The sequence below is a fragment of the Pteropus alecto genome, unplaced genomic scaffold, assembly GCF_000325575.1.
Source record: "Pteropus alecto unplaced genomic scaffold, ASM32557v1 scaffold70, whole genome shotgun sequence".
In the NCBI taxonomy this organism is placed as follows: domain Eukaryota; kingdom Metazoa; phylum Chordata; class Mammalia; order Chiroptera; family Pteropodidae; genus Pteropus; species Pteropus alecto.
Window position 1 is genome coordinate 1,104,609 of NW_006431912.1, and position 24,420 is coordinate 1,129,028.

The 24,420-nt window shown below is 34.7% G+C and overlaps 1 protein-coding gene across 3 annotated transcripts in view; it reads right to left on the reverse strand.

Moving 5' to 3' along the window:
- PDE4D (phosphodiesterase 4D) overlaps nucleotides 1-24,420 on the reverse strand; it is a 748,065-nt gene that overhangs the window by 151,871 nt on the left and 571,774 nt on the right. For all 3 annotated transcript variants that reach the window (XM_015599411.1, XM_015599407.2, XM_015599415.1), the window contains exons 4-5: nucleotides 17,860-17,933; nucleotides 14,517-14,566 (exon numbers count right to left, since the gene is read on the reverse strand). In XM_015599411.1, the coding sequence (XP_015454897.1) occupies nucleotides 14,517-14,566; nucleotides 17,860-17,933 (124 nt within the window). The remainder of the gene's footprint in view (nucleotides 1-14,516; nucleotides 14,567-17,859; nucleotides 17,934-24,420) is intronic.

Sequence of the window (24,420 nt, forward strand, 5' to 3'; positions counted from 1 at the left end):
CACCTAAGGCGATCTGTCACACTTATGAATCTATACTTCTTTGAAGGTCTGATTTGAAAGCAGATTGAAATACATTTTGCACAAAGGCATTTAAATGTGCAGGTGTGACTACCCAAAATAACAATACTTTGAACTTTTACAGAACATTTCATCGAATGATATCAAAACAATCAGCTTATAAAGCCTTAGAAAGCTAATGGACAAAATATCTGATTCATATACAAATGAGGATTTACTGCATTAACTGTGTTGGTGGTTTGTTTCAAGTTCCCAAACAATAGGATATATAAGCAAAGAAAACTATTTTTAGCAAGCTATGTCTCCAAATTGTGATATTTAATTTTGAAAATCTTCAAGAAAAGCTAATCCTTCTCTTTTTAAAGCTTTGCTGTATTTTAGTTAATAGTTCACAGACACTTAATTTGTGTTCAGAACCTAATAATTATTTTTCCCCTCTTAATTTGACCAAGCATTAGCTTCTATTTGATGTTCTAAAGTAGAGAAGCTCATTGAACAAATTAAAATGGACTTAACCTGTGGTGAGGAAGCCTATACTTATCAAATTGATTTTTAAATGAACAAAATATGTTATACAAATCTGTTTGATTCTTCTAGTTATTACTATTCAAATGTATAGCTTTTTATCATGTTTCATCCCCACTCCCCCCCCAAAAAAAAAACTTTTAAATTTAATCTTTTTTGTTTTTCTCCTTTTGGCTTTTTTCATTTTTTCCCTTACATACTGTGAGCTCAAGACTGCTAAGATTCAGAGTGAGCACTGGGGTGCATTCCCACTTGCTGATATTTTAAATGTTGTAAAATTAATATTTATTATGAGCAAAATGTTTCAGAGGAATGTTTATCAGACTATGCTTTTTATTTGGCTTTGTCCTAGCATATTAGTTTTTTTTTTTTTTAATTTTGCCCCATTTCAATGGTTTCTTTGATGTCTTATTTTGACCAGCTGCTGAGTTTTTTGTGGCTGTCCATTTACATCACTTTAAAAAATACATAAATGAAATTTGAACAAAATGAACAGTACTTTCACATTGTTTCAAAATCAAACATGTTCCTAAGGAATTTGATTTGTGGCAGATGGAGAACAAAACTTTCCAGAGGGAGGGCTGTTAAATGAGTCTTAATTGTTTGCACATGAAAATATAGTGACTAAGTTTGTATGCATAATTAAGAATTTAAACATGTAGAAAATAACTGGCCATAAAGACAGGCAGACATTTTTGTAGGCATAGCTAGTTTCTTATGAATACAGACAACAGAAAACAAATTAGTGAAAGAAAGCAATTTAAGATGATTTTAGTTTTTTTCTTTATTTCATTCTTCCTTATGTCAAGTTTCCAATTCTAAAGATGATGCATTTGCCTGTAACACTCACTGATGTAAGTGTCATAGTACACTCAAGAAAAAAATGGTTTATTCAAGATTTATAACTCTTTTTTAGTTCCTACTGTGCGCCAAATACCAGGCTTGGTGCTTATTCATCTCATTTAATTCTTATAATAATGCTCAGATAGGTTTGTTATTATCTACATTTTATAGATGAGAAAATTGAGGCTCAAATAATAAACTGTCCAAACTCAAATGGCTAACAAGTAGCACAGTCGGGATTCTCTGTATTGATTTTACAGATCTAAAGCTTACTCTCTTACAATGCCTAGCTACTCCCCTGGAACAAGATACATACCTTTTAAAAAAATTAACACTAAGGGTGACTATACTTTCAGTTTAGAGTCAATAAAGCCTTCTTTGTATTGAGTGACATGGCATGGTGAGGATGGTGAACAGGCCAGAGTTAGTTAGATCTGGGGAACAGGTATCAGGGCTGAGAACAGATACAGGGACAGAGGCTGGGCCTACCATAACTGTGGTTTAAGAAGTTTGGCCAGAGCATGGGGCTAGGTGTATGGTGGTCAGGTGGAAGATCCTAGTGAGAGTTCAGTGCCTCGGGTGATCTGTAGGCAGTAGCCTTAGGGGCAGCGAGGTTCTTCCTGACTGGTTCTGCCACAGTGTGGGACACAGACCTCTTCACAATGACTCTGACTTTCCAGGTAGAGAGGTTGTGCAGTGTTATATAATGAACTTTCATTGATCTTCAGAGATTTAAAGCCATCTTACCCCACTGATAAACCTAAACGCCTTTTCTAGGGGACCTCAAATTCTCCTCTAGATTCTTTCTCCTGGAAAATCTGCATGTTCTTCAAATGAAAGTATATTCTGGTTCTAAGGGCCCTTGAGGAATTCCAGTGTATGGACATTCATGACTAACATACAAACAGTGAACTTTCATATGAATTTAGAAACCCAACTCATTCATATACTGAGGCCAACTTTCATGTTGTCTCAGAAAGTTGAGAGGCTTAAAAATAATCTTTCTCTTCCTATTATCCTGCATCCCTTAAAGTAAATCTAAGTAGGTAGTGATTTATTAGACTACAATCCATTTAGATTACTATTAAATGAAAATTACATGAATGCAAATTATTCCTTGCTTTGATTCCTACATTTGTAAATAAACCAAGGGCCACAGATCATGGTACCCTGTAAAGAACTAAGCATAAAGGAGGTATCAGTAAATGTGTGTGGATCAAATAACCAGGCAGTCAAATCATTTTTGTGTCTTCAGAGGAACTGGATTCCTAAGAATACATTAATGAACAGGTGCCATCCCAGATCTCTAAGAACTTTGATATCACAAAGAGAAGTTTACTGGGAAAAATATTAGCAAAATAAATGGTATATTGAGGCCAACCCTCTTATCTCACTGTAATTGATCATTATTTTTGGCTCACCAGCATTTATTTCCTCTTTCTAATAGCACCCTAGTTTCTTGCAGGAGATTATTTGACATCTCTATTGGATAATACTAATAACAGCATAGCCCACAATGATCAAGTGCTTAGGATGTGCCATGTAGTATGCTTAGGATTTTGAAAGGTTAAATGAATTGTTTGAGAGGAAACACCTGTAAGTGGCAGAGCTAGGATATGAATCCATGGAATCCAAGCCCATAATTTAGGCTCTTACTACTACATTATGGTCTATAGTCTTGTAGAACAATCAGATGCCTTCTTCCCTTTTAGCCAAGACCCAAACTAGACCAATTAGACTCCTTCACTGGAATTTGACTCTTAAACAGATTAACAAAGAAACTGAAAACAGTTGCAGGGATCTCACTAGATTGCTCCTGCAATGAGACCTTGCTAGAACTGTGAAGATGCATTGAGTCCTTCAACCATGATCTCTCAGCCTCCCCACTAATTCTTAAAGAATTGGAAATTTTTCTAATATTCTTCCACTAAATTCCATTCTGCTTAAGTTAGCAGAGTTGGTTTTTATCTTGCAACCAGAGGATCGTTGCTGATATACCATTATCTAAGGGGAGGTTATGAGAGAGAGAACTGTATGGAATCCTCAAAGAACAATGCTGAAACACTGGAAATGCCCAGTCATAATTTAATAGACTCGGGGAGAGATAATGGTGTGGCAAAATGCCAGGCTCATTTCCTCTGCTTCCCTTTTGGTTGAAATGATGAAGCTTGGGCCTCTCTCTGAGCCAATGGGTTGGGACACATTGTTCTCCTTTTCCTTTTTCTCTGACACCTTCAACACTTTCTAGTGACTGGAATCTGGCAGTGAGGATGTGTAGAAATGCAAACTGTGCAAGGTGTGGTTGAAGGATGAAAAGATTCCTAGAGACCATTTTCTAGGTCTCTAGACAAACTGACTACAATGCAGACTAAGCATGAAGCTTCAGATGAAGTTGTCTCCTTCAGAGTGTCATCTGGGAAAATCTACATATATGCTTATTCCATATGTTACTGTCACTCTAAAGATTCAAAGACACTCTGTCTTGGAATTGCCTTCAGAGTCCATGTTATACTTCTTTCAAGTGCTTCAAAAGTCTTATCCTTTGGAGCAAATTCATTCCTAGAGTTAGCCTCATCCAGGCTTATCAGACATCCTGTTTGTTGACTAGAGTTGCTAAGTATATTGAAAATAACATTTTTGGTCATAAGTGAAGTGTGATAGTAAACCGATGAGATTTTTTTTTCTTCTATGGTTTGTAACCTGTCAGTAAAGCTATTTCCAAATTACTTTCAGCAATGGCAGCAGGACTAAAAACATGTACAGTTTACAAAGATGACTATTTTGAGGGTCAACAATAATTGAATAACACAATAATGCCTACTGAAAGTTTTATGATATTTTTCAATACATAAAGCACTTCTTACCTACCTTTTAGTAAGCTCTAACATTTATTATTACCAGACATGGTGCCAAAGTATTTATGTGGATTATCTAATGCAATTCCTCAGAATTGGGAAAGCATTATTATTATTATGCACCTCATTTTAACAGAAAAGACTCTGGGCATAGAGTAAGTTGTCTAAGGCCACAAAGTGAGTGAGAAGAAACAGCAATAAAACCCAGATCTCCTGACTTCTGATCACGGCTCTTCCTCCTCTGCATAGGTTCTGCCATACATCAAATAAGCGAAGAAAATTTACAACTGTTTGTTTGTTTGTTTTTTAAAATAAAAACCTGTAGGAAAAGAAAATCTAGGGCAATTTCTATGTAATCAATTTTAAATAACACAGTCATTGCACAATGACTTATGAGGCATCTTAGAGACCCTCATCTATTTCTCAATCGAGGTCTCAGTTCCAATGACCTACCTGTCTTTTTCTATGTTCCTCTTTGGTGATTGGGAAAAACCTGTTATTTACACTACTTTCAGTTCTCTACTTTCTAATGATGATAAGTTTTTCCTAAATTCCCTAACTGGTTCCCCAGACCCTTTCCAGTGTCTAAGCTAAATTATAGTGTAGACAGCTTCCTAGAGCTATAGGAAAGAGATTTCATTCTGCCCCATTTCTCCTTTCCTTTTTTATCTACTCATTTCTCCATTTATTTACAACTCTTCTGTTTTATATTTGCTTAATGCTCTTTGTCATTTAAAAGAACACATTTTATCTTTTTAAATCTCACGAACCTCTAAGATAATGGTCTTGAAGCTCAGTGGAGGTATTTTATGCCTCACTGGGTCCTCAGAGCCTAAGCACAGTCTTTTACATTCTAGAGTCTGAATATGAGTGAAAGAGCAAACCCAGGAGGGCACCAGAAATTAAGTTCTCTACATGGACAATTCATTGTGCAATATGCAACTATCAGAAACATAATAAATATGCAACTATCAAAACCATGTCATAAAAACAAATTGTGTTGTCAGGCACATAGAATTAGAAATACTTCCAGAGTACCACAAAAGAACAACAGAAAAACAGAAAGAAGATAGCACACTAAAAAGCATTAGATATTTAGATATCAAAAATATCTAGAGGAAGTGCATTTCGGGGATAGAAAGCTAGGAAATTTTGTCACTAGAAATGGTACCCAAGAAAACAAGAACAGATATGAAGACCCTAGGGTAAGTCCAAACACAAAGATGAAATAATAATATTTCATGTGGAATAATGGATATCACCACTTGGTAGAAATTATTATTTCATAGTTTTAATAGTGAGTGGTCCTGGAAGCCAAGCGAGTATGAGGCTCACGAACTGTTTTATTCTCAGCCTTCTGACATACTCATCTGCCTCATTTCTCACAGGGACTAAGCGGGTTCTCATTGATGCTCCTGGCCTGGAATCTCATAATAACAGGCACTTCAGAAGAGTAAGGAAGAGAATTGTGGTAATTGAAGAATGCTTGATAAATTCTATATCCCAAGCAGGAATTCTTTCCTTAGCTTATATAACTGACTTCTTACGGTATCCCAAAGTGTTTCTCTGTATCCATATATTTTATCCCTCCTCTTGTCCTACCCTCCATTCACAGACATTCAGTAATAGATGACATAGAGTCATTCTCTGCTCTCTTCTTAAAAAAAAAAATAAAGAGGAAATAAATCCTTAGGGAATAATTTTGGGGAGAGGCATATGACAGTGCATGGTATATTTTTTCACATATATGTCAATAAATTTTAAGGAGGGGAGCTAACGTTCTGCCTTTGAGTCAGATGTAATCTATACTTTGTCATTTATCTATATATTGAATTATCATAAAATTTAAGAGACTATGCAAGTAGAGTATTTAGTGCTTATTAAATGTCAGAAAATGTTGACTTTTATTAGTATTAGTATTAATAATATATCCAACTGTTTTTTAAAGCATTTTCTGAGATAGTAAAAGAAAGGATGCTATGAGCGAACTCCCTATTTATTCATGAAGTTAAAAAATTCAGTGCAACATTTAACAAGTAAAATTTGGAAAATTATACCCAAAGAAATTTTCATTGCTTTGCCCTAGCATAATCTTGTATTTTTGAGTATGTCTAGAATATTTTTTAAGGCATAATGAGTGGAAAGCACTTTGTGAATAAAGGAAGTGACTTCAAAATGCAGCTTTTTTTCCCCTTTTCTTTTAAGGAGACTTGGTACTGTGTCCGAGAAGACAAAAAGAATACAGTTACTAAACCTAACATTTCCCAAATTCACTCCCACCTCTATACACAAACATGGGCATGATACTTTATTTTCTTCAAGGAGAAGAGCAAGCTGGTCTAATTAAAATCTTGTATACACTTTGAGAGATAACAGTGATGACGGCCTAGACGATGACGGCCATGATGACGAGGATTGCAGAGATAATAATATCACCTTGTATCGCCTTCCACTAATCACAGAACACTTCTCACATATTATCTTGCTTGTCCTAGATGATACTGTTTGTTAGAGGGGGCATGGGTGTCACTATACACGTTTTCAAGAGACAGTAATTTTCCAGCAAATTACCATTGCATACATAGTGCACAGCAGCGCTCTCACCTACTCCATTCAGTGTTCTATTATTCTTCCAAATTTGGCCAATCAAAAGTTTCACCTGGGAGCACTTGTTAATAATATAGATCCTGAATTTTATCCTAAAATTTTTTTCTGGATTGTCTGGGAATTTGTTTTTCTGTGTTTACTTTTAAACACCCCTTGATCAGGCAGGTTTAAGAAATAATGCCTTTTTCTAAGTCAGGTAGTGGGGAAGGAATACTGACCGAAGTGAACTTTGGTGACATTTAGATCTTCTATTTTCACTATAGTTTTTCTGATCAGTTGGAGGACAATAGAGCAGTCATAGCATAAACTCAATAATCAATAGATAAAGTGCTGCCCTATCCAAAATATATTACTTGAAAATATAGTCAGTTCTCACTGTGGCACCCTAATATTGAGATATCATTAGGCAGTGTGTTATTAGTACCTTTTTCTAGGTAAAGAGAGGCAAACAGACAACTGACCTGAGAAATACTTACATGTTTGTCACTACATTCTGCATAAAATGGTAAAGCTATCTCCCTTTCTTAGTTACTAGTCAACATCTAAAAATGTCTTAAATTAAATCCAATATACACAATTAAAATGCATTAAATGTGTGCCTATTGCTCACTTAACATTCTTTGAAATAAAAGCGTTTTTACATTATCAAAATTTTATCATAAAATATTTTAAAAAGCTTTTATTATGGAATTTTTATACCTAAATAGAATTCATGTATTATTGAGCATTTGGGTTGTTTTCAATCCTTTGTAAATAGTGCTGCGATGTATATCTACGTATATGAATTTATTTTTACATCTTTTCTCACCACTTCTCAATCTAACCAACTAGCAAGTCTACTCAACTATATCTTTGAAAAAAGTTGTGAATCTATTCTCTCATCTCTACCCACAACACCACCACCACCACCCCAGTTCCGAGCACATTATCTCTAGCATGTACTTGGTCTATAACAGCCTCCTAATGAGCATGGGGCTGCCTCTAGTCTTTCTTCTTCTCAGTTTGCTTTCAATACCACTTCCAATGCTGTCATTCCAAAATACATACTTTCTTCTCTGTTTAGAAATGATCGATGACTTTCCATTACCCATAAGATAAAGACCATTGCTATTTACACTGGCTTCTAATGCTCTTCATGCTTTTGCTTTCCTCTGATCTTGGAGCCTCAATCTGGTTGCTCCCATACACTTTCAAATCTCTTTGTCCTTTACTGTTCCCAGTCTCCTGATCTGAACAGGCACTCCATGCTTCCGTATCTTACCCTCGCTGTTCCCTTGATGTCAGGTGGTCTTCTCTTAACCATATGGTGAACTCCACATTCTTCAGAGCTCAGTAGGGAGCTTTCCATTTTCCCCTCTCTCGAATACATGTTTGAATTTGCTTCAATTACAGTACTTAGATTATACGTAATTATTCATGATTCCTTCTCCCATAGATTATAAATTCCTTGAAGTCAGTAGTCACATTTTACTCATCTATTTATCTCCCAAACCTATCTTATTGCATGCCATACATAAAGTACATAGAAAATATTTGTTCACCAAATGGATAATAATAATAATAAAAATAAAATTATAGCGATAATGATACCTAACATTGTTGAATACTTTCTGGGTACCAATCATTGACTTAGAATTTATTGATGAGGAAATAAGCTTAGAGAATTTAGGTAAACTGACCAATATTATGCAGCTAGTTGGGTTTTCAACCTATATGGTTTGACTTACATTCTTTTTTACTGTGCTGACTAAATGAACACACGGTCTCACTTAATCATTTCAATTAAAATGATAACAAAATAACCAGAGCAAATATTCAAGCAATAGAGATATAATTAAATTAAATATCACCAGATTATGATATCATTGTCTTCTTCACTGTTTATAAAGCCAAGTATTAAATCAATTAATTCCTGGTTGAAAAGTCACTGTGTCAGACCTGGTCTTTTCACATATTAATAGTTATAGTTCCTTTTATTTAAATAAAAGGAAGAAAACAGACTTCTACCCCTTTAAAAGATTATAAGTTTAACCAATTTAAACAATTTAACCAAAATTGAAATTAAGCAAATCTTTTAGTTCAATGTTTTTCCCAGAAAAGTCATTTTAATGAGGGGATTTTTGTAAAAGTAACCTCCTTTTACTTAAAAAATTTAGAACACTCAACAGTCATTGGATATATTAAGTATAAAAGTAAAACAAGCAAAAAAACTTCAAAAATCGATGTATAAACACTCACATACACAATCTTTATTAATTTTTTATTAAAGCTATTAGACATAATGTGTTCTCAGCATTTTTGCAATCGCTTTCCTAAAAAGGTTACTGAGTACTCATTCTCTGCAATTATTAAAGCATCACCACAATCTTTGCTCTTATTAAAGGAAATAAAAATAAAAATAAAAAAAGAACTAGCTGATGAAGCTAGTGCCTGCTAGTGGTTAAGGAAGGTGAGACTTTAGCGGCAAAGGCTTGGTCTTCATCCTCCTCCCTGAACACCACCCTGACACACATTTTAGTTCAGCACCTCCTCAGGCTTTATATGTTTCCCTCACCTAGATGCCTTTTGCCTTCTGTACTTGGCCTTTGCTTTCAACTATTATCAGTGCTATATATATGTGTTGTATATTATATATATATAATATATATATATATACTACTTATTTAAATATACATACTACTCATTTATATATATATTTCATATTATATACACTATATATATTTCCTTATGTACACTACTTGTTTTTATTACGTGCACACGCGTGCACACATACACAGAGACTTAAAAGGCAGACCTATGTAAGGTTATAGTGATATTATTATTGTTGCTTAGTTTCCTTCCTTTCATAAGGTTAACATCTTAAATGATTGGTCCAGATAATAACAAAATAATTGTTCTACTTAAATATCTTCTTGTTTTTCTCCCCTTGTTGGATTTTAGGAACTGCTTTGTGCTTTAGAAAAACAATAACATACAAGATTATGCTTCTTCTCATTGTGTTTTGACTGACCAGTATTATTGGGTAGCTTACTTTTTAAATCCTCTCCTTACCAACTGACTGAATTCTATTTAGAATGCATTTTTAAGGAATATTCAGACTTACATCAAATTTTTTCTGGACTAAAACTACTTTTGTGTTGTTTTATTCTTGTCACTGCATAGCGTGTCTCCCTCTATAGGTTAAAAATAGGCAATTGTACTCATTTTATTGGTTGGATAGAAGAACTTCTATTTTCAGAAGTCAAAAGCCAAACATCCTTTGCCTTAGGCTGCTAATCTTTATCTGAGGACCTCTAAGATATAATCAATAGGTATTACTGAAACAGTACTAAACATAAAGATCTGTCTAGTGAGAAGAAGGGATATAATATTTTCTAAATTTCGAGTCCATGTACAAAAAATCCAATATTATATTTATTGCTCAAAAATTAATATTCTTTAATAGTTTGTTTAGTTTCTCCAAAACATATACTTCTATGGTGGGTCTGAAGCCTAACCTAATTTGAAGGATGATTTTAAAGGGGTATAAGAAGGTCCCTGGACTCAGAAAAAGAAATCCTATATTTATTCCCAGCTCTGCCTCTAAATAGCATTTTCTCTCACTAGGTCTTAGTTCTCTCATCTTTAAAATAGAGAAGTTTAAACTTTCTCCGACTTACATTTTTACACAAGAATCCTCAATTTGAAAAATGATTAAATTAAGGGCTTAAAAATATAGCAATTAGAAACATATTGAAAATTGCTATTGTAAAGACATGACAAGGTTTCATGAAATGGCTTTCCTTTAGATAACGTTGTTTAAAAATGATGCTTAAAATGACTAATTCCTCCCAAAGAGACATGGCTATAATTCGAAAGCAGGACAAAACAGCACCATACAGGTACGGCTTGGGCATCTCTCACTCTCTGCTGCCCTCTCCTGTTTCAACACACTCTTTAGCTGTGTTATTCACCACCTGCTAAGGACCTGTGCAGGTGAGCCTTGGCTCTCGGTAATATAGGGATTCCTAAACATATCCTGTCACTACTGTTTGAAACAAAACCGTAAATGAAATGAAAACAAAACCGTTCAAGAAAAGCTGATATATCATCAATGTCCTCCTCCTCTACCAGTTTTTAAATTAACTTTAGGAAGAACAAAAAAAGTCAGGCATGAGTAGGGTTTTAGAAAGAAACAGCTGGTGAGATACTTATAACTTGCGGAGAGCTCTGTTCTTTATCTAACTTCTCTCCTTGAATTCCTGCAACAGCACAAGAATTAGGTCCTCAAATCTCCATTCTTTAAATGAGAAGATAAAGCAAATGAGAGAGACAGGGTTTGCACTCAAGCTCCAAATGTCATGCACTATCTTTTTGTTATATCACACTGAAGAACAAAATAGCTATATATAGTAAGGTTCTTTTATAAATGTACTTATACTTGGCAGCTTTAGGTTTTAAAAATTTTTCAATCATTTTACAGCTATGTATTTACCTCTTATGTGCAGCAACTAAAATGCTTTAACCCTAGTGATATAAAAACAAACTTGTCAAATGGAATAATCTCAAAGGGGGAAAGGGCATTCTAAGTTCTTGGGAAGAAAGCTTTGGAACACAGTGTGCCATAGGTAGACAGTCAAAGTTCTTAACTCTTCTTTTTAAGAAATCGAAGAGTATTGATCTATGGAAAAGTTATAGTTAATTTTTTTCCTTCAAAAAGCTATGACTCAAAAGTAAGTTCTTAGATTTTGAAAATAATCCTGAATAATAGTTTGTCATCCATATCACAAAGGCACCGATGTCTGTGGTGTGGTGAGAGGAAGAGACAGAGTAAGGAAGAACAGGAGGCCCCATTTTTTGACAGGCACAAAGAAAATGTTTCCATCTTGACAGTTTTTTGGGGGGGGCTCCATAATTTTTACTCTTATAACCTTGCAATTTTTTCTTTCATTCTTGCCTTTCTTTCTTTCATCTTTCTGGCCTTTCTTTCCATCACTCCCAGTTCTACATACATAGTGGGTCCTAGAAACAAAACGAAATTAAAGCAAAACAAAATAAAAAATTATGTATTGAGTGCTTACTCTGTGAAGCACTGTGTTAAAAGCAGCCCACATGTGAACTCATTTAATTTAGCAATAACTATATGATGTATGATCACAATTTTATAAATGAGGAAACAGAGAAAGGGTGTGTAACCTGCTCAGGACCACACACGTATCATGATAGAGAATAGTTTGAATTCTAGACAGGCAGAGCACCCACACTGCACGAGTCCAGGGGTACCCCAGGATATTCCCTGAAGTCACCTTCCAGGGGCGCCCTGAATCTGTGCACCCCAGCAGCATTTTAGATGAGTCACAATCTTAACCATGCTACACTGTTCCTCTAGACCCTAACCAAAATTTCTAAGAAGGCCAAGTTCATCCAGAAAGGTGCTCCACTGAATTTCTTAAACACTCTTCTCCGCCCTCCCCAGGACTACTGCAGGAGTATAGGTGGGTTCCAACAATAGGGGGTGTAAACTTGGAGGTAGGACCTGAATAGTCAGCTGCCGAAGGAAGGAATTCACAAGTATCACCTTTACTGTGTGTCTCAAGTCTTTCATTAAAGCCTCAACCACAACTATTGACATTACTTATGTTTTTAAGGGCCCACTTTTTCAGAATGAGCTCTGAGAAGGGAAACTTCTCTTGAGGTTGCCCTCATTCCCTCACCCCTGCATTCCACTTTCCCACCTTGGTTTACTATGCTTGGTTAAGGAAAATGACTTTCATTTTTCTAGTCAGTTAATTTCCTGTTGTGCTTTGTGATAAACACAGCTGCACTAAGCAGTTAATGACAGTTAATTAGTTTTCCTTTCTAGATAAGATATTTCTGTAGCCCCACTGTCTCTAGGCCCCAGGTCAGGAGCTTGTGGGTAAAAATGAGGCCATGTTAGCCTTAATTCCCAGATTTCAATAACTCCCTCTGGTATTGCTCCCATGCCTCGATACTATGTGAACATTTCAGGAACTCCTGTAGAATCTCTGACATGTGTTCAAGACTAAGTCTGTGCCCTTTGAGTGCAGCTATTCTCTCCTTAATCAGTGTTAGGCAACTGCCAGGGTGGCTGGACAGCTGCCCTGACCACTGAGTACCCACTATCTCTTGTTGGACACATCATCCTCTGGGAGGTTGCTCCCGTGGGGTTGGCTCATCTGTGACCTCAAGCTACAAAGGGCTTCAGGGACCAAAATAGCACTGCATTCTTCTTAAACCGCAATGTCAGATTCTTGCTTATTGCAAAAATAGTCAGGGGTAGCAAGAGGGTTTGCCCCTCTTCATAAAGGTCAGACCTAGTGCCCTAATTAGGGCTGGGGACAAGGTTCCATGTGGTCTCTAAAGGCCCCAGGCACATGCTCACGCAAGGCAGCTTGCTCATTCCTCAATATAGTTAGGAAAGAATGTATAATCAAAGGAGTTTAATTCCACACCTCAATCTCAGTTTAGGCAAATTGACATTGAGTTTGGGTTTCTTGAGAAGAAATATGGTACCCAAAGAACTCTGGTATTCAGAAATTTCCACTTATTGTTCATCTCCTGAAGAATGTCAAGAACACTGGTGAACCAGACACAGACTATGAATTGACAGTTGAAAATCATCACCAATAAAATCTTGAAAGATAAACACAGAAAAGAAAACTGACAATTTAATATTCACTAAAACACAAGTCTTATTAAAAAAAAAAAGTTCAGGAAAAAACAACTTAACAAGTGTTCCAGACTCAACTCTGATGTAGCAATCACCAAGGAGATGAGTGGAAAAGTACCCACTGGATGTGATGAAGTTAACTTACAAGTAAAGTGTACTCACTATAACTTAATAAGGCGCTACTCAACATATTATGAGTTGGAGTCCATGGAACACATCTTCAATTAAATAAAATATTGGTCTATTTTAGAGAATATGTTAATTTTCTTCTGGTAATAATTTTAGAGAGCAGGTTTTCTTTTCTAGGCAATTATTTTAATGACTCCGTTGGGGTTTCAATAAATGACTAAATGAATTCAATTTGATTTCAGTTTCAGCAAAATGAGATAATTTGTTCTGTTTTTGGTCCAGCTGAGGTCAAGTCCCATGGAAGTCCCAAGTCCCAGGAATCAGGATAATTTTATTTGTTTGACCTTTACTTCCCTCAGCCTTCCTTTTATTTCTCTTCCCCAACATCTGTTCTTTTGATCTCATTGAACTTTTCTGTATTGTATAATTGTTTCTTCTATCCCCTCTCAAAATGAATTTATTCTCAACTCTCTGGCTCCAAATCAGGACTATTGCAAGGGTGTTCCTTCCTACACACAACTGGGATAATGATTAACCAAGAATGTATCTTTTATTTATGCTTTTGCTTTCATTAAACCAAGCTACGATATATTAATATCATTCTGATAAAAATAGCTCTCAAAATACTAATGCCCAGAGCAATGCTAAACTTAGTACAAACATAAATTTAAATGGTTCAAAAAGTGGTATATCAATAAAGGTTTTCCATGTAATAGCTGAAATGGACAACTTGTGAGATAAATAAGAGAAATAATATAGAGAAGAAAGAAAGAATTATTTTAAAAAATTACGATTGCATTATAAAACTGGTGTTATTATCTTGTCCAATCTTAGAAGACATAGTTGCTTCCTGGACAGATCTTTCTTACCTGTTATAGTGGCTTTGTTAATTGACGGTTGGTTGCACATGGGTGATCTTCTGAAAAAGAGAGGAAAATACAAAGCAGTAAATATGGGGCACTTGTTGATTTGAGGACTCTCTGAGTCACTTCAGATATACTACTTTAATTTAAAAGATTATTTTTAAGTTAGGACATGCAAATAAAGATTTCTTTCAGTCTAGCCAGTCAAGTTTCAGGGCATCCACCACATACTAGAGCTCAGATCACACATGTCAAAATAAATAAAATCAATCAATCAATCAATCAATCAATCTCTAGTGACAGACTTTGGGATAAATAAAAGCTGATATAAATGTCATAGAGACATAGAAGAGGAAGTTCTTATTGATTGACTATTCAGTTAAGCCAGGGCTTACAGAGGAAACACAGACTCTCTGAATTTGAAAAAAGCAGTCAATTCACAATAGGTTTCCCTAATACAGTGTTAAGAAGCTTTTACTTTTGGCATAAATCTTCATGATTGCCCGTATATTATCAGATCTGAATGAATCCTTATAAACTATATTTCAATTAGAGAAGCTATTTACACTTTTTCTTTTCTATTTTCTTATATTGAGAAGGATCTCTGATACATTTATTAGAGAGGTATATTAATTACTTGTCCAAATAGATGCTATAGAGACTTTAGAAATACTATAAGCTAAAGGTACATAAATAAATTCTATCCTGTATTCTCTAATTTTTCATGTTTGGCAAGTTCCACAGATTATTATAAATCCCTGAGGTAAATAAAAATGCTATATGATTAATTTGTATTTTCTACAGAATCCAGCAGCATGTATCTAGTATTCAATCAATGCTTAATAAATGATGTTGAAAAGAATATTATTTCTGGAATTCCCATTACAAGTTTTTGAAATATGACTTTATAAAGTTGTTACATACAACTGGAGGCTTTTAAAATATAATGATTTAATTTTTTTTTTTTTTTTTAAATTTCAAGGATATCTACAATTTTCTTTTTGGTACTTCTGTTAGTGGCTAACTCATAATTAGCACTTATTATGTGTCAGACATTATGTTAAATGAGCACTTTAATGTTGTGAGAACAAGAAACCTCAAGGCAGATAGTCTCATTGTTCTCATTTTGCCAAGGTTGAAAACAAAGATTTGGAAAGTTGAATCACTTGTAGAAAGTTAGAAGGCTGAGATTTGAACTAAAGGATTGTGATTCTAGGGCCTGCTCTGCTATGCTGTCTTATTTTTAGGATGCTTTTGTGGAAGCTAAATGAACAGCCACACATCTTTGCAGATGGCAAGCTCTCATAGAGTCCTGTTCAAATCTGCCTTCCCGAGATAACGAATCTCTTAGCAGGGCTGGGATATACATAGGGAAAGGAGTCTGGTACTTTTAAAATTCTCACTGCCTTGGTTCCAGACAGAATTTGGCTCTGCTCTTCAGTTTACTGATGTCAGGTTGGAATTGAAATTCTGTGTTTGATTGCACCAAAATTTACTTCTGAATTATTTTGGTTTTTATTATAAAATAAAATAGAGGAAATTGAAACTCGATTAATGCTAAATAAAACAGAAGGATTAGTGTTTTAAACTGCTACTCTGATATAGCTCTGGTCAATATATTTTATCTTCTTGCTAAAAGTTTATTATTCAAATAATTTATATATTAGTTTCTCTTTTTTAGTCCTTGCTCTGTGAAAATTTAGAGAGTATTGATTTTGTCTGGGAAAAGTATCAAATGAATATTTTAAAACTTTTCTTCAATTTTAGAAAACCAAACCATTGACTCATTACTTGTTATCTTTTCTACTACCAATCCTGCAAATGGCAATTGGAGATTTGATATTTCAACAAGTAATGATAAGCAGGGAATATAAAATGTTTGGTCCATGATTACAGTGACAAATCATTTAATAAAGAATAAACCAGAACTCATTTCTGGGATGAAAGTCTCAAGGGCAAGAAAGAGCAATGTGATAGGGACCAGTAATGGGTTAATAAAAGTCAGCCATGTGCATCTGAGTAAGCACAGGGGTCAAATGAATTTTCCCTGGATTTTTTTCTTCTAGAATATAAAAAGGTGGATTGCACAAAGTAGCACATGCCTTCCACAAAATCCAAGGGTGAACTTGGAAGTGTTTCAGTGGATCTGTGAGCGCCCAGCTGGGAAATTCTGATTCTCTTAGAGGCATTATGTAGTGAGCCAGAGTCATATCCACTTTGCTATCACTGAATAGAATAGAGCTTAGCTATATGTAGATTGAATCCTACTATTCTGATACCCAAGGAGGCTTATTTGGTTTGCAGCAGTAAAATAGATACAAAACTGTATTGACCAAAAGAGAGACCACAGAAGCTTTTACGTAGAGTCTATCAGATAATATTGTTTGGATAGTATAATGTATAATGTCACCCTGGGCATTACACTATAAGTCAAGATCAAGCATAAACTATAATTTTATATCCTCTAGCTGATCTTTTCCATTTTAATCTGTTTTGTCTCTATTCGTCATTTGACAATTTCTGTCTTGCATAGAATGGGCCTCATCTCTTTAGAAACAGAACGTAGGTCTGCTGCCTTCACATGCCTTCACACCTGTCTGATCAACTGTTTGCCAATATTAAGGCAATGCTCTTAATATTGATTTAAAGAATTTTTTTCTTCTGGAAAATTCTTTAGAGTTGATTTTTTAATGATAACATTTTATTGTTAATAATAGATTGTCAAAATAATGAGCATTTGAATAACTAATCAGTTTTCCATGGAATCTTAGAAAATTATTTCCTCTTTTTAGATATTTCACCTCTATTAAAACCCCCAAATTATAATCATTTTCTATCTCAGCTTTCCTTCTTTCAAATGCTTCCCCTGTTATCACATAAATTACAATTTTATTTTCTCCATAATGCTGCTGATCTGAGGGTAAGTACCAGCAGAAAAATCAATCTTTGCTATGATGTGGTGCTACTCTAAGTAACCCTTGTCTTAGAATTAAGAGGATGATTTTGGATTGACATTAAGGCTTGATGAGATTATTTATCCATAGTTAATTTATGAGTAAGCCCAAACTATAAAGTTATTTACCCTCACTGTAAATAACTGGGCAGAGGGCTCATTATGCTAGGTGATTTTTGACACCGTATTTATTTGTCATACTGCTTTATTTCTGATCTTAGAACCATCATTACAAAGTATTGATAGAAAATTAACAGGACATCATATGACTTAGTGTAAATGGTTAGGGAATAAGGCAAGGACTCAGAAATCTAATATATTGCCTTGAATTCAATCAAATTGAGAAAACATTGTATTAAAAGTTCAACAAGAAGGAAAGGAAAGAGGATAACTTACTTGCTAGGTGCTCGATCTTGCAAATTAGTTAATGCAGCAAAGTTGTTTCGTACAGTTCGCAGGCTGGCCAAGACCTATTGACAAAAAGGATTCTTTTAACTTTTTGAACTTGGGCCAACTTTAAAATAATTCAAAATGGCTTCGTGATCTTAAAAAATGCTTTAAGTGAAGACTTGATATTGCTTGCAACTTAATTTCATATAACACTAAAGAATCTCCCAGTATTTAGTGACGTTTACATGTACCTGTTTGAAATCCTGAGGGGCCGGCCTGCAAGGATTTTCCAGATACTTCTCATTGTCTGTGAATATTGTGGCAGTAGCAGCAGTTTCTACACTATTCCTGTATTCCTCAGCCACAAAACAATATCCCAGGCAATACATATCCAGCATTGTTGCATTTTATGCAAATTTAAAATAGGATAACATAAAATATCACTAAAGTCTCACCTCAGAGGTAAAAATCGCCCCAAAATTATCTTTAAAAATTCACCAAGAATGTCAGAATTTCAAAATAAGCAAGCTAAGTAAATTAAAAAAAAAAAAATTATTTCACCTCTGCTACATGGCTATACTAGCTAGTAAAGAAATTCTTTTCTTTGTTAATGTTATCTGAATCATGAGTTATAAGGTTCTCAGGGATTCATGTCTCACATAAAATGGGACCACCCTGTAGATGTACACAGTGCCTGACCCACGGAAGATACTCAATAAAAATTTATTGAATAAATGACAACATATCCACACACACCAGGCAGAACCAATAGGACCCCCTATCTCTGATAGCCCTTCCTTTCTCAAATTCTAGTGAAATAGAAAGTGGCAAAAGAATCAGCAAGTGAGACTAGTAGAGAAAAGTTACAAGAGCTTTAGCCCCCTCACATTCTCCTAGAATGAGCAAGTTTCCTCTGGGGTGGAGCCTATATTAGGTGAGATTATAGGTAATCTGGGTGACATCCAGAATGTTAAATTTTTCTAAAACACAAATTTCAAATGTCTTGTTAGATACTACATAACAACCCAGATTATCTGGCTCTGCTATATCTTCAATGTGTGAATTTAGACAAGTTGTATTTAATTTCTTTGTACCTCAGTTTCCTCATCTGTAAACTGAGATATCTACCTCAAAGAGTTGTTGTGAAGATAATATGAAATGATAAGTTAGGTGCCAAGAACAGTGCCTGAGAAATAGAAAGCACTCGGTGAATATTAGCCCATTATAGTAACATTCCATTTGATTAATGATTTGGCATGAGCTTAAGGAATTTACAAAGGCCTATCACTGGTAACATAACGGGGTGCCAAATTTTTAATTGGTCCAAGTTTTCCAGAATTGTTCTGAGAATTTTTCATCTGGCACTCACCTAGGCGAAAGTCAGTCTAAATATTTTCTAAGAAATTCTAAAAAAAAAAAAAAATGTCTGAGACATTGAAATTGGCATTAATTCTTTAAGTCACTGAGGTGCTATTTATGCCTGGGGACAATGACCTATAGCATTATCCTCTGAAGGAGTTAATGGTGCTGCCTAAGGTGCCAACTATGATTAACTCGGTCACTGGAAAAACCTGGCTCATTACCACATATAAACAACTCACAGCGATGAAAGGTCACACTGCCTATAACAGAGTATTCAACTAGCCAACAGCTGACATCAGACCATGATGTCTTTCATTAGGCATGAAATCTTGAATGATGCAGAAATAAATCTGATAAATGATACACTGTCATTATATCATGCAGGCTTAATTTATGCTTTAAGAATTGAATATCAAATACACTAATAAAGAATTTTAAATGAGATTACTTCACTCCCTAACTGCTCCTTTTGCCTAGGCAATATTTTAACCTAAGATTTCTGAGACTTTCATTCCAATAAAAGTCTGCATTTGACAGTTGGATAAAGAGAAATTGCACTGCAGGTAATTCATGTTCAATGCTCATTTAAAAGTAAACATTAGTTCATAAAAGATATACTACAATTGTTTTTCTGTAAAAATATTTTTGACTCTGTTATAATAATAAGTATATTTTTTTGTTTTGGTTTTTAATTTAATACATTTATTTTTTCATAATCTATATCTTTAAATGGTGTACAATTTAAAGAGAAAAGAGAAGAAGGTAAAATGTCTCCCTCTCAATAATAAAGACAAAAATCAAAATTATTGTTACTTTCTGAGAGGAGGCAGGTAGATGAAACTGGGGAGGGACACTCAGGGGCATTAAAAATATTGGTAGGGTTCTATTTATTAATCTGTTGATTTTAGTATTATTATTTATATTTTACATAACCAGTAGAAGATTCTCTTATGTGCATAAAATATTTCAAAATAAAAAGTGAAAAAATAATTTTCCCTGTCCGTCCCTCCTCTGGGCATTCAGGTACCTATCTGCTCTACTAACTGACTTTTAGGTTGACTTAAATTTTGCCTTTGCAAACACTGCTGCAGTAAATAACCTATTAGATATATCATTCCCTATGTGTGCAAATATTAGATCACTGTTTTTGTGGTGGGACAAATAATACTTTATAAATTTTATGTTAAGCATTAATTCTTATCTTCTGTACTATGACACATATGATATTGGCAGAAGTGTAAATAAAAGTTCCAAACAAATATTATAAGTGGGCATTGCCCTATGCCTAGTTGATTAATCCAAGATGTCCCCAACATAAATGCACTGTTAATCTTTTACGTTTTCACTTGTACTGCAGGACCAAAGAGTGAGGCATCTGCGACTGTAGGCCGTGGGGGAGAGATGGAAACAGTTTTACGCAGCCCCTAAGTTAGGGTTCAAATATTCTTTTGCTTTTGTTCTAGGGCAGTTCTCACTCCCCTTGAATTCGACCCTTTAAGAACTGTCATTAGAGTTTTAATGCTTTTGTAATTCTCTTCACTCTTTAAAGCTTGGTAACAAAAAGGTCCCTGAGATTTTCTCTCACACAGCCTAATGGTTAAAAATTAAGGTCATTTCTTTTTCTTCTGCCCCTTCAAGCGAAAGTGCAATCAGTCAATGTCAAAAATACATTGGGAATGATGAGGTATTTAGGAAGGAGATTATAATAGTGCTATGGAAAAATTTTGCACTGAGATGGATCATGTACTAGCCCATGAGAGGGATTAAATGTTATTTCCATACACTAATCTCAGATTTTCTTAGGTATTTCTAAACATTTATTAACCAAAAAGATTCACTGAAAACAGAGAAAAATATGGGCTTCATTAAGTTAAACAACTGAACATAATAACCTAAAAGAAATGTATACTTGTATAATATGATTTCTTAAAAAGATTTAAAGAGGATATTTCTTTAAAAAAAAAGGTATGACAATAAAGTTCTTATTAAAACTCCTGCTAAAAAATAATGAAGAAATGATTTTGAGAATTGTTTTTCATTCCAAATACTCTTTATGTCACTAGATGGTGCTAAAACACAGACCGTGAGTTAGCACTGGCCTTGGGAGGCGTGGGAAAGAGGAGAATTCCTTTCCCTGATTTTACCTCCAGAACAAACAAACAAACAAACAAACTGGCGTCAAATTATGATTATTCACAAGATAGTAAGGTTATTTTGATAGAAAAGAATGCCTCTTTCCAAGTTACATTTTGGTTAAACCATGTAAAATTGCTGTTTTTATGTCAACAAAGGTTGTTATTGATTTCTAGATTCCTAGAAGATGCTAGTTGTAATTTTTTTTTTTTTAATGAATGATAAAGAATAACTAAAATATAGAAGCAACTGAAATGTGATAATTATCTTCTTTCATAGCCTGGCAGAGAGAGCCTGGTGGATTCAGTGAGTTGGGGACTGTGATTGAGGCTACAAAATGGCTGCTGCTAGGTGAAGTGGGGAAGGGACAGGCAGGGGCATTAAAAAATATCGGCAATGTTCTGCTACCAATGGGAGCAGTGTTCTACAGTGTTCATAACAATGACATTTTTCATAAAATTATCCCAGCTGCTGTATTTTGGTCAGGGTAAAGTGACTCAGTTGTTCCTACTCCGGATTTTTAAATCAGGCATATCTCCTTGGTCTAAATGATGTGAGGATCTCTCCAGGGATTCAAGATCATATTTGGGTATTTTCTGTCTTTTCCTTAATCAAAGATACAACTTCTTTCAACATTCCATACTTCAAGATGAGAATTCTAATCAATTTCAAATAACGGGACTGGTGGGGCCAGAGGCTGCTGAGTACAAAGCAGGGTTTTCTACATTTCATCAGCATTGTGTCTCCTTGGTGTTCCTTGGTCCCCCACAAGACCTCTGGCCAAATTGTGCCACACTCTTGGGAGGAAAGGCCAGTTGCCGAGAGGCACGACAAGGCGCAGAACTGAGATCCCTCTCAGCTCTTAGCCCTCGTGACTAAGGAAATCCCCACACCACAAGATTTCAGCACGAACATCGGAGAATATTTCAAACTGAAAAGAAATCAAATATTTAAAGTTGTCACTTTTTCTGAAGATAAAGAGGATCTTGAGCTTATAGGGAGACGCATGAGAAATTGAAAGTGGAAAAGAGTTTAGGTTTATTATCAGCAAAATTTTCTAACCCTGACAGTGTGGTAGACACAAGAATAGAGAAGATGGAAGGGTCGTGCAGAATCGTTTCTGAAGATTATGCCCATCCGAGATGTTTTAGGGTTCAGTCCTGTCCCTCAAAGTGAAATATATCCTTGCATGACTCCCTAAATTCTCTTATAACGTACGAGTTTGTTCTCTTAGCTTCACAGGAAACCATGACTGGGAAAAAACAGGAATCCTCTCAGTTTTAGAGATGCACTCAGGCATAAAGAAGTGAGTTCTCAAGGAGAGGCAGAAGATAAGATGGGTTTGAGAGAAAACCTTGGTCACTTCAGACATCGGGGAACCCAGTTTTAAGAATTATGGTAAAGAAAATATGCACAGAAAAATAAGCCTAAAGGGATATAAAGTAAAATGTTAATACTAGTTATTTGGGGGTTTGGAATTATGGGAAATTTTCTTTTTCTTTCTTTTGTTTATATTTCTTTTCTAAACTTTTAATGCAAAAAGGTTTATTTTGAAGGCAGAATGGCTTTTTCACCAGAAGAATTTAATGTAAAATTCCAGACCACAAAGTATGCTGGGGAAAGGGAAGAATTCTTCAGCCTATCTGAGCATGTCCCCGAGTGACTTGTCTAAAATCGACTGCCTTCTGTCCATTGGTGAAGCAATTATGGTATATTAGGCTGACTAATGTTGACATCACTTCAAGTGACACGCACATCTTATATTTTAAGCTTAATAATATTTAGCACTAAATGGTGAATATTCTATCTTGTATTAAAATTGGAGGTCAACAAAATAAGGCAATCATTCAACGGGGCTTAAGAAAAGTCCACAGACAAACTGCTAACTGGGCCTTCTTTCTTACCTGCTTTCCCAAAGATGCTCTATCAGTGGTGAAATTGCTAAGAATTTAACAGGCGTTTTTTTCTTTAATTCTAGTAGAACTTTCCAGATCAGATACTCTAGTAAAAGGATATTTGTGGAAACTATGATGAAACTACTTAAAAAGAATCTGCAGCCTCTGGGGCAATGACCACCTTCGAGGTGTTGCGAATCATCAAGCTAATCATAAGCAAACTCTTCTAAATATATTCCAGGATTATTTTCAGGCATGAGGTATGTCTACATATTACATGGAGTTGGTTTATATTTAAAGTTGTAATTTCTAAGGGTATTAAGCACCATATTTATTTAAAGAATTTACTAAAATATATATATATTTACTGATACATACATATATATATTTATATATATATGTATTTCTCATGTACTGAAATTCTATTAGTGTGTTGGAGATTATAGGTACACTATGGAAGGTGTCTGATTACATAAAAGATTAGACATCTTTAGAATTTAAGACCACTGATGGCAAAGACCAATTCAAATTTATTAAATACTACTTGAAGAAAGAAGATAAGGTCCTATATACAGAATTTTTCTTCGGTTTTTACTATATATATAAATATATTTTTCTAACAACAATACCTAGAGATTTGAGTTACAAGTATGAATAGCTACCTAAATAAGCTCAAGTTGGAAAGATTATTTCTACATTTGGTGATGGTTATTCATATTATTTTGCCTGATTTCATCTGTTCACCCAGTTTTCAGCTCTTAAAAATCAAATTATGGGTTCTCAATAGTAATCAATTAAAAAGCCTTAGCTTTACATGATTTTGCTATCACCAAGTATGATTAGAACGATTGTAAATTTTCTTTGAACATAGAAATACAGTTACTGGAAAGAATTTATGATCTCCAGCAAAAACTTAAGTGAACAAGACATTAACTTTCTGAAAAAGATGGTGGTTGTATTCTATTTTTAATTGCTTTCATTAATAAGAAAATCACTGTTATACAGTTGTATTATTTATGGATTCATTAAATATTTTATCTAAATTATAGCAATTGCAAAAACAGGAAACTTGAAAAAGTGAAAGAATTATACATAATTCTACTTCTAAACACTGCCATTATGTATTTTTTTTTTAAAAAAAAACACCATCTATCATGACATTTTTAGAGACGAAAGA